Below are 12,003 nucleotides of genomic sequence, written 5' to 3' on the forward strand. Positions count from 1 at the left end.
AAACAAAGAGAGAAACATTTCAGATTATATTAAGTTAATTTTATGAATAGAAGAAACTACGTGTCTCGTATGATTCAGAAATTTGTCTTTTCCTCATTACAGCACACCAGAATTATCCAATTGCTTTATGCCAACCCCCTCATTAAAATTCTAATAAAATGCATACGTAGCGTCATTCGGAAGTGGGAGGTGATTTCCCAATGCATTCTATTGGTTTAGGTGTAGCTAGCATTTTCCATAAAATGCAGACTTGAGTACGTACAGGTGGAGTATTCTACACCTGGACCTTCAGTTATGAATTCCGTGTTGATATCAGTTGTCCTGACTCTGTTCCTTGCTGCGGAATGTCGATCCCAGCGTAAGTATTGTCCTCAATAGGTTAAATTGAACTTTGCTTTGTTATACGAATTTACAAATTGGTGTTAATCAGCTGCATTACATAAGGATGGCGCAGATTTAATCTAAACTCTGTTTAATTGAACTAATCTTTTCCAATAAGCGTAATTTAAAGTGGTTGAAATGTCAGAATGAGATTATCCAGCCGGTTCAAAATGAAATGGCAAATTCTTTTGAAAAAATAAGTAATTGCATGTATATATTTTTTATGAGATTAAATCTTATTTTATCTCATTTTTGTTTTAATTTCGAATTCGCATCATACAGGTTTCGGAGATATGAGCGTTTGTGGTTGTACACTTAAGAATGATACTCCCTGCTATGTCGAGCCAGGAACTGATGGCCCTGTCTGTATTCAAATAAGTAAGTAACAAATAATAGTAATTGGTTAGATAAAATAAAATAATTGGTTAGATGAAATAATTTCATTCTACTGGGAAACATTTTCTCAAGTAATTTTGCCAAAACTGAAATTGGGGAAAGTTGTAAATATGGTTCAATTGCATGACGCTGGAATCTAGAATAATAACAGTTTTCCTGAATGAATTCCTTTGCCAAATTGGAAGGAAAACTTAATATATTTTAAGGAGTCCAGAATTGCGATAATATTTGTTTTTTATAACAAAAGAAGTAAAAGGAGAAAAATTATATTGACATGTTAATTCAAAGTTTTTTGAATTAAGAGCCAAGACAGGCCAATTGACTTAGTACCAACGGGGTAATAGAATTAATAAATTTATTAAAAAAATGAAGAGCATCTTCAAAAGGGAAAACGTCCCCAGCAAACGCAATACCAAAAATCAGAGAATAGGATGATACTCAGACAGACTGACGCAGATCATCTTTGCACTCAGCAAGAGACTACGTCGATAGACAACCGAATCTTAATGAAAACCAAATAGTCTTATACAGGAGTATCGGACAACATGGGAAAGGCGAAAATAGGCCACCCGAGCAGTAAAGACAATCCCAGAAATTCTCATTCAACGAATCACATATTTGAAGGCTAAAGACCAAGGTACAAGAAACCCGGCGAAATACAGGCCAAACACCTGCCTCCCAAAGATGTACAAGATCCTGACCGAAGAAGATATCAGACCTCTCGGAGAGCCGGAACATTATGGTCGAACAGAAGGAAGGAATCAGGTAAGGAACAATTAATCTATAATGTGACATTGCAGAGTAAGCACACAAGAAGCGACACAACCTATACACTGCCTACATCGATTAACCCCTAGCATTTTTGCTGTTATGGGCATTACGTCAGGCATACATGTAAAATTTTCGCTGATTGCAATAAAGACATTATAAAATTGCTGTAAGGCCTTCGACTCCATGCCTCATAGCTAGATAATAGACAACTGAAGAGATACAAAGTCAATCCGACAGTAAGAAACTTCCTAGAAGCAACCATGGCAAAATTCAGTACTACGAATAAGGTCGATTATATTACAAACAGAGCGATCCCCATCAAGTGAGGAACATTTCAGGGAGATGTCCTGAGCTCAATGTAATTTGTCTGTGCGGGTAGAGGTATTGTAACCGTCCTCCCAAAACTGATGGAAAATGATCCGGTTCGAATTCCGTCGATGACGCAAAGAACTTTTATGACCTTTTTTCACTCCGTGGATGAGTTAGTCGGTCTCAGGCGAGGCGTAGATTGCAAGATTCCCCCGCCAGGAAAAAAATAGGGTTTTTCTTCCAGCAAAGCAGGCAAATCGACCAGAAAACACCACATGAAATTTACAGCCACAATACACACGGGTAGTTGAAAGTTACTTTCCAGATGACGCCAATATAATAGTCTAGTTTTAGTTTTAGTCCGCTGTCCACCATGTTCAACAACAGCAAAGATGGATATAACCTCAAGGAAAAAGGAAAAATCCTGTACACTCTATCCTACCTGATGTACATGAATGGCATCAATCTCTACGCGGTAACTGAGGAAACAACTCTAGAAATTATTCCGGTTCACCAAAGATTTCAGCAATCACATCAGGATGTAATTTGATCTAAGCAAATGCAAGACCCACGGGTTGCGCCAGGGGAAAATAGATAGAATAGAATAGAATCTTTAATTGCAGCAATGATAGACATACAATTAGTCCCGTCACGGCAAGGTGGTGCCAGGGGTTAACAAAACATATTTATAAAAGAGATACACATGAGAAAAAGATGAGAAAAAGAGGGCTGAAGCTGCTAGCTACAGACTAACTGATAAAGAGATCGAAGCAATGGCAGGGGAAGAGATCTACAAATACCTTGGGATAATGTAGGCTCAGCAGTTGTAGTCCAAGGTCTGCCCGACGGAAAATTACCACCAGATACTCAGAAGCCTGCTCAAAGCAAAGCTGAACGGAGGGAACATGGTTAGAACCATATACACCTATGCAGTCCCAGTGCTAACATACTCCTTCGGGATCATAGGTTATACTAATGCCGAGCTGCAGGATATCATGAGAAAGCCCTTTTCAATATTTCTTTGTATTTTCGGAGTACTTATATTTTAATTATGAAATATACCTCTTGAGCTAATTATGATTCTGTATCTACTTATATTCTGAAAACGAAATACACAAGGCATAATCCTTATGGGTTTTGGTAATTAACTATATAATATCGGTGCAGATGCACCATAGTTAACCCCTAAATTTGAATTACGTATGTAATGTAAAAGGCATCGTTTTAATAGTATCTCATATTGTGGGTGACTTCACAACACCCTTTGGCATTTCTCATATTGTGGATATAACTTCGCAACTGTGATGACATGTTGCATTGCTTCTGGGTGGTGGTTTCTTCTTTAAATAAATAACAGTAGTCTTCTCTAATAGAGAAGCGTTATTTATTTGAAGTAGTGCAATACCAGCTATTTCGTCGTGAAGGCACCCATAATATGAGATACTATTAAAACGATGCCTTTTACACTACATACGCAGTTCAAATTTATGGGTTAACTATGGTGCATCTACACCGATATTATATAACTAGTTATGGCGCCTCCGTAACCAGGCGGGAAGGAGCAGCAGCAGTGCAGAGCACACGTTTCTTGATTAGATCGGGGTTCGAGCCCGTCACCACCAAATACGGAGGATGCGGAAAGGTCAGGGTATGGCCACCACATTTCCCGGAGCAATATGGCCTTTGTTGCTAATGCTCCAAATAACAAACATAACTAATTATATTCGCACGAATGCTGCAGGTCTCCTCAGTATTTCATTTTATACTCATAGTTCTCCACGCTTTTCAAAACAGAGGAGAGAATTAGAGATTTTTAGAGTTCGTGTTCGGCCTTTATAAATACCAAATTACTTTATATCAAAATATGATTCTAAAAACCAGTTGTGTGTTTGTTATGTATGATATTATTATTTTTTATCGCTACATATCACTGTGAAATGACTGAATTATATTCTCGTTTTATGTTATAGTCGCACTCCCTCTCATTAGACTTCCACTCCCAGTAACTGCAGTTTTGAAAATTGGAAACCTAATCTCTGTAAAACTGTCGGTATGCCTTGGTTGCAAATGCACAGTCTCAGGAACGATCCATATTCCTTCCAATTGTTATGTAAGTATTTTATTTGAATTTCCTAAATATACGTAGCGCATTGAAAAAGTTCCGGGAATCAATCGCACCTTGGTGTTAATATGATTTGCGCAACGGCCGTAAGGTTTCGTGGGACGTTGAATTTGGTGCGAACGCACGCCAAGTGAGAAATGCCTCGTCCACTTCACAGCTGAGTGATTGTGGAATGTCGCGGTTTGAACACAGTGCTAACATCAAGTTCTTTAAAGTGCTACAGACACGTGCAAGTATTATAGAAAGTTTATGGAGATGATGCTTTGAAGAAAACAGATAGGAAGCCATTACAAAAAATACAGTGTATTACTAATCTAAGGTAATCTAATAACTAATCTAATGTAATCTAATTATTAAACTAATCTAATCTAATTATTAATCTAATCTGTGTACTAATATCATTGCAGAATATAACCTTGTACAATATGTAGAATTTCCTACATGGGAAAATTCATCCCTATTTAGATATATTTATTTTTTTCTTTCTTTTTTTTCAAATTATACGGAAATGGTATGTAAAGTGATTGATCTTCTAATTTCGATCATGCAGCTTTGCTCTTATATATAAATATAACTTTATGATATGTAACTTAAGAACGTAAATTTTTCTAACTTTCGACTCACTAACTCGACCACTTTGTTAAACAACATTCCTTCAATTGACTGGAACAATTTACAAATAAATTATTCTGTCAATGAAATGTTTATGGATTATTTTTTTGTAAAGTTAAAAAACATTTTGTAAAGTTAATTGGAATTAATGTTACTAAAGCTAAACTACGTTTAGCAGTTTTCCATTTTTCTCCAAAGTAATAGAAAAATTAACAAAAAAACAGGTTTCGCAGAAACCATAAGAAAACACGTTCCAAAAAAGTCCTTTAATGATTATCAAAACTAAAGGAAAGACAAAAATATTACCAAACAAATGCTACAGAATTCCATTGACTCCAAAAGAAAAGTGTATTAACATCAGGAATCATGTAGTTCTTTTGTAAATATGAAAGTTCTCAAATAACACAATTACTGCGAAAATCATGATGATAATAACCTTAAAAGGTACACGCATTTCTGATCATAAAGATATTGCAGATATTTTTGCAAAACACTTGAAGTACTTCGATGGGAAGGTGATTTACCCCTCAGGCTATAATTACCTTAAAAGAGAGAAACATAGGAAAAAAAAAATCTGCAGGATCCGAGCTTTAAGAAAAATTATCACTGGGGATAAAAGTTGAGTGTGAGACCACGAGACCAAGGTGGAATCATGAGAGTGGAACATAAAAATGTCCCCAAGGCCCAAGAAGTCTCATGCAACAAATTCCAACGCCAAAGTCATGCTGATCGTTGTTTTCGACTATAAGGGTATAGTACACAACGAATTTGACTAGGACAGAAGTATTACTGCGGGCGTAGCCAGGTGGGAAGGAGCATCAGTGCGTAGCACACGCTTCTTGATTAGACTGGGGTTCGAGCCCGTCACCATCAAATACGGAGGATGCGGAAAGGTCAGGGAATGACCACCGCATATCCCGGAGCAATATGGCCTTAGTTGCTAATGCTCCTAAAAACCAAATATCAAACAAACAAACAAACAGTATTATTGCTGCTTACTTCTTCGAGGTTGTCACATTCGTGTGAGAGTGCGAGGCGAAGCCGACTTCAAAAATGAAAAGGGCGATGGCTGTTCAATAGACTAATAGGTTTGTTAGTATGCTAATATTCTGTGAGCTGTTCTCCAGTAAGTTCTTGACTGCGAAAAAAATTAGTCACTTAGCAGCCTCCCGACCCTGCAATGTCTGACTTCTGGCTGTTTTCTAAACTGAAAATGGGGTCTCCGGGCCGGCATTTCGCTACAGTGGATGACATCATAACACCGAAGCAGCCCTACGCAAGCTAACGAAAGATTTTAAAGAATGTTTCAAATCTTAGGAAGATCGATGGAGCAAGAGTGCAGGTACGCGCAAAAGGAAGGTATTTTGAAAGTGATTATGTTAATAAGCTCAACTGTTCACTCATTAATAGTTTATAATAAAATTCTGGGAACATTTTAATGTACCTAGTATGTACAATAGTAGAAATCGATATGGAACTAATAATAAACTGAATATATATATATATATATATATTTTTTTTTTTTACTGCTACATACATATGTTTATATTTTCTCATAAAAGACATAAAACTATTGTATTTTTACTACAGGGATTGCAACCAATAGTAGTAGAAGTACATCTTCTCGGAATTAGACTTGTGTCAATAGGCTCATATTCTATGATGTGTCCCCCAGTAAGTGGATTAAGTTTTAATAATAATGCTTTGATTTCTTTGAATTTACAAAATTTTGTTATTATTATTATTGTTGTTTTCTTATATGTTTGTATTAAAGTCATATTAGGGCCACCGGAGATGTTATGTATGTTATTTTTTTTTATGTTTGTATTAAAGTCATATTAGGGCCACTAGAGAACAAACTCATCTGGCAGTGTGTAAAATGAGCGTAAAATGCAAGTGTTCTCTGGTCGATTTGTCATTTCTTTTGGACGATAAACTAAAGTTTCCGGAGGGAGGAGAGGAACCTTGCTCTCCACCACTGAGACCGACTAATTCAGCCACGGACTGAAAAATAAGTTCCTTGTGTCACTGACGGGATTCCAACCTGCGCATTCTCCAATAACTGTGTTTTTTTTGTTTTTTTTTGCTAGTTGTTGGGGCATTGGCTTCTGTGGTCATAATGCACCTCCCGAAGTTTTTGCATTTTACTCTGATCCAATCCACTAACTGTGACAGGATAGTTCATCGTATTAGCTAAATCGTGTCTGGTTCATATTTTATTAAATATTTATTCATGCTAGAAAACAGCTCTGCCAGCAAGAAGACCTTCATACACGCCAGTGACCGAGCAATGAGACAGAGTACGGTGGGAAAACAGAGTAATAACAACTGTAAGTAAAACCACTTTGCACATACCGTCATCAAACTCACCATTTAGCTACATAAAGGCTTAGTTCCCGCAATCAATCAATCACTTTCTGGATAAATGCTAATTTCCGCAGATCTATTCTGCAAACTTTCCTCAATTTGAATCTGAGCAACAGGAAGAATCTCATCATCATTGAGCTTGCTCAAACATTCAAAGCCTTAAAAATCTCAACCAGATCAACTCACTGGTGTCTAGTTTCCAGACGCGGCAATTTGAAGAACTTAAGTCTTTCTTAGTAAAAGCATCCCTTTGTTCCCCTTACCAATCTCGTTTCCCTTCACTGTATTTATTCCAGCAGCTCTACATCTTTCCGAAAATCAGGCCTCCAGACCTGTATGCAGTAATCAAAGTGTGCCTGACCATTGTCTAATACAAGGGGGTAATCAATTCCTTCTCCCTGCTAGCAAAGTTTCTGTATGTCATTGACAAAACCCCATAAGCTGCTCTGGCAGTCCCTCTGCACTACTCTGAAAACTTCATATCTGACTGCATACCTACCCCTAGGTAATTTTCATTCTCCATTAAACTGATTGTAGCACCGCAGACTTTGCATTTGTTAATATAACTTCAGTTACCACCACTCAGCCCATCTGCCCTATTTTTATAGATCCTGTTGAAGCCGCATACCGTCATTAACAATTCTGCTAACTTTGTATCATCTCCCCACTTGGAAATTAAGTCTGTTATACCTTCATCAATATCATTGAAGCGTAAGTTAGTACATCTCATATTGTGAATACCTTCACGACTTACCATAATATTGCATTACTTAGAATAAGTAACACTTCACCAATGGAGAAGACTACTGTTACTTATTCTCGGCGGATACCAACACTCAAACGGCACCGTTTCGGATCTCGTGGGCCCCTCATCGATGGGTGTTCAGATAACCTGGTGATCCAATGATAACAATCCAGCTGCGAAGTATAGCTCCACAATACGAGAGATGCCTAGTGGTGTGCAAGTAATTAAGATCATAGAGCACTTAGTTAACTATTTCGCAACCTGAGGCTTATAGCTCTAAATTGCTCCATGATCACAATATAATTGATCAATTCAGAAAACAACAATGGTCCCAAAACTGAGCCCTTGAGCACTGCACTAATAACATAACTCCACGACAAGCAGTGTCCATTGATTACCACTCTTCCATTTCTCTCACTCCTGCATCCTTTTATCCATAGCAGCAAAATTACTCCAATCTGTATAGCAGCCTTTTATGTGCAATAGTATCAAAAGCTTTCCTGAAATCCAAATATATGATATCAAAATTATTTTTGTATCCAGTTCCTTTGTGACCACATTTTCCTCTGAGCAAACCAATACTTCATCTGTAAGTACAATCTTGTATAGATGATCTATGATGTGTCCACCAATGATGTGTCCACCACTTTAACCAATGACCACATTACTTTCCCCGGAACAGAAGATAAACTAACAGGTCTATAATCATTTGTGTCACCCCTTGAATCCCCTTTGTCAATTGGGATACATTTTTACTTCTCCGGTATCTGGGGACCTCTGGTGAATCCAAGGATGCTCTCATAATTATGGCTAAGGCTTTGCTTACTTCCTTTGCTGTCTCTTTTATTATAACTGGATAGATCCCATCCACCCCGGGTACCTTTCTTATATTTAACGTCAACAATTTCTCCTCCACTTTCCTCTCACTTATTATAAAACCATTTAGCTCCGTAATAGAATTGATAAACTACTGGCCTCCACTTCTCTAGAGAATTCTTCAAGTGTGAATGTAGATGGAAAACACATATTCAGTTTGTCAGTTATTTAAGTAGGATCAGCAACAGTCGAACAATCAATATCAAGTGGAACAATCTGATTCATTCCCTTTATTCCAGAGTTTTCATAAGTAAAAAGTCTTTGCATCCTTTGCCAAAAATTTCTCGCAATCTGACTTTGCCTGCCTAACCTCCTTTGTGGCCTGATTACAGACTAGCTTAGATCTAACATAGACTTTCGCCTATAATTTATATGCAACCCATGTATTTTTCTTTGCTAACATATGCTGAAATCATTGGTTGTCCTTGGAACTATTTCTGTACAGTTCTAACCTTGTGACAAGGCGCATAATAAGTTGGAAGAATTCATTCTCAGATGAATAGGTAGCAGCCACGAAGAGATGTGTCTGCTCAAAACCAAATTCCAGATAACCTGCACTATTCGTATTTTGCTCCACTTAAAGGCACCGCAGGATCATTTCCTACACCATGATATCGCTACTACCAGCCTTTACTATTGATATCTGGCAAAACGGGTTCATGGACTTATGCTGTTTACGTCACATTCTGGACCACCCATTAGTGAGAAACAGAAGGGACGGGATTTTCTAGGCCAGGCAATATTTTTTAATCATCCACTTTCTAGTGTAAATGTTAGTATTCCTGATCTCATTTTAATCTTATTTCTTCTTCTCTTTAGCTGATTCGATCGCTGACTTCAATAGCCCACTTGTGAGAAGGTACGAGTCGAGTTTTCTGAAATGACATTTTATTTGCCACTGCTATATTAGGTTGTTATTTCATTGAATGTAACCTTTCTGTTTCCCTTTACAATTCTTGTCAGCCGTTGGCCTCTCGCTTCAACGAGCTCTTTCCAACCACAGGTTCGCCACTGGATAGATGGCTATTGACTATTGGTTATTGGACCAATCTCGATACAACTGCAACAGGGGGTTACGTGGACTTTATTATAATCTCCCATTTAATTTTGTTTCGTTATTTAGTTTACCTGATGGTCTCTGTTTATTGTTGTTTTTTTTTTTTTTTTTTGGTTTTATAACCAACTGGATGTTGAGAAATAGTAAGCAAGTGAAAATGTGACATCGATGGGCGAGAGCCTGGATAGCGACGGAAATGCAAATTCATATATATGAAAAAAAAACGACACTTGCTACACAGTTTAACATGTGTACACCAGAGGCCGATGTCCTGAGTTTAACATCTGGGTTAAGGAGAATCACTAATGAGTTAGAAACCATATGGCAGAACCAAGGACTAATTCTGAGAACAGAAGACAGACTTTTGCTTTTTATCCGCCGTTCATACTATGGGCCCAAAGCTTCGGCTATTACTCCAGTTTGGGTTATCTGCTTGCTCTGTCCTTACTGGTTGGTATTGGCTGACTTTGATCTTTGCTATTGCGGGGAGCCCTGCTTCCCGCAATAGCTAAGATCGGCAGATCGGCATCCACGTCTGGCTCATTTGTTCAATTTATTTACAATTAAGGGTTCAGATGGAGTGGGGGACGCTCGCTCTCTCCAAATATGTTCTGGGTGGTATCTTCCAGAGTCAACAGTTTTTTTTTTTTTTTTTTTTTTTGGAATTTTGTGTGTGTGTATTAAAAGAATGCTTCAGAAAGAGCACCGCTGGTAAGATACTAGTAAGAAACGGTTTGTACATAAGTTTAATTTGTTAAACAGTTAAAAGCAGCGACTACTGTATAGATAAATGGAAAGTGTTTGAAGAAATTAGATTCTGTTAAAACACGTTAGAGAAATTTGATCACGTACTGTTTAAGAGGACGCTTTCTGCTAATAACAAACCAGCAAAATTTAAAAATAAAATTTGACAAATGAAAAAAATTTAAAAATTCTAAATTAATAAGTAATCAGGAACCTACGCTCATCCAGGAAAGCACAACGACAGTCTAGCGTAAGTATGGGTCATCTGTTGCTGGGAACAAGTTAGGGAACTCCCACTGCGCATTGCATAATTGGCTGATATAGACACACTTAGAAAGAAAAACACAGAAGTAAATTAAGTTTGGGAAAGCCATAATGACTACTTTGTCAGAGGCATCGGCTTTGTGGAAATTCCCCGAAACAACATCTATACACTATTCTGTTATGGCTTATTCACAGCAAAAGAATCATGGATGCCCCTATGCGAACGGTCAAGAGAGGCAGCAGCACAAAATTTAACGTGGGATAATTGGGTGCAATTTTGTAACCCTCATTTGATTATAGCACGTTTAGTTTAATTTAAATTTTAGCAAACTGTTTTTTTTTTTTTTTTTTTTTGCAGATGCCGACCACCATGATGATGACAACTGAAGGCACCGAAAATTGCGTTTCTGACTCTACCATTATTAATGAACCTACTGCCATATTACCAACAACCTACCCAACTGAAACTACCACTCCACCATGCGAAACCGAACCAACTGTCCCAACTGTCCCACCCTACACGCCTGAACTAACTACCACCGAACCCTGCGATGAAACCACAACTGAATCACCAACGACACCTGAACCAACTACCACCGAACCCTGCGATGAAACCACAACTGAATCACCAACGACACCTGAACCAACTACCACCGAATCCTGCGATGAAACCACCACCACAGCTGAATCTACTAATGGGCCATCTTACCCTTAATGGAACTACTGTTTGCGGTTACAGCGGATGATCAAGCTCTATGAAAAAAATAAATAATCGAAATTGATTTTGGATTTAAAATGGATATTTAATTTCAATGTGAAAAGTGAAAGAATAATGAAAGAAATTTATATTCCTTTTCTGGTGAAAGAATGTATGTTGAAATAATAAAATAACATAGGTTTTAAATGTCTAAAATAAGCAGAGAAATTATCGTTGTATTGTCTTTTTGTTATGGACGATAAGCATTTAGCATAGAGCATTAGAGCTGTGTACATTAACATTAGCATTAGCATTAGTTGATGCAAGAAAGCAAGCTTATGCAGCATCAGCCAAAAAAAAAAAAAAAACCCACTTCCACTTCACCCCTCTGTTCGTTCAAAATACCTGTCCAGCTGAGCCTTAAACTTATTTAGGCTATCAACCTCCACCACAAGGGATGGAAGTCTGTTCCACCAACCAACCACCCGCTGGCTAAAGACAAATTTCCGCAAGTCTATCCTACATCTGTCTTTCCTCAATTTGAATTTATGCCCTCTCAGGTGATTATTCGGAGCAAGAGGAAGTATCCCATCAGCATTGAGCATGCTTAAACCATTCAAGGCTTTATACACCTCTATCCAATCACCTCGCTGGTGCCTAGT

The 12,003-nt window shown here is 37.7% G+C and overlaps 1 protein-coding gene across 1 annotated transcript; it reads left to right on the forward strand.

The window, feature by feature from the left end:
• The first annotated feature begins 271 nt into the window (after positions 1 to 271).
• Positions 272 to 11,396, forward strand: LOC150077978 (uncharacterized). The gene is made up of 5 exons (XM_090384303.1): positions 272 to 358; positions 664 to 759; positions 3,828 to 3,967; positions 6,182 to 6,265; positions 11,003 to 11,396. The coding sequence occupies exons 1-5, from the start codon at positions 295 to 297 to the stop codon at positions 11,357 to 11,359; spliced, it is 741 nt and encodes a 246-aa protein (XP_090240429.1). The 5' UTR covers positions 272 to 294; the 3' UTR covers positions 11,360 to 11,396.
• The last annotated feature ends 607 nt before the right edge of the window (positions 11,397 to 12,003 follow it).

This window comes from Mastigoproctus giganteus, chromosome 11 (assembly GCF_048544385.1).
Source record: "Mastigoproctus giganteus isolate SK-2022 chromosome 11, ASM4854438v1, whole genome shotgun sequence".
In the NCBI taxonomy this organism is placed as follows: domain Eukaryota; kingdom Metazoa; phylum Arthropoda; class Arachnida; order Uropygi; family Thelyphonidae; genus Mastigoproctus; species Mastigoproctus giganteus.

Excerpts from the sequence above, each read along its gene's own strand:
- LOC150077978 (XM_090384303.1), top strand. The coding sequence starts at position 295 with ATGAATTCCGTGTTGATATCAGTTGTCCTGACTCTGTTCCTTGCTGCG. Across the intron at positions 359-663 it reads TGCGGAATGTCGATCCCAGC|GTTTCGGAGATATGAGCGTT; the intron begins GTAAGTATTGTC and ends CGCATCATACAG. Across the intron at positions 6,266-11,002 it reads ATTCTATGATGTGTCCCCCA|ATGCCGACCACCATGATGAT; the intron begins GTAAGTGGATTA and ends TTTTTTTTGCAG.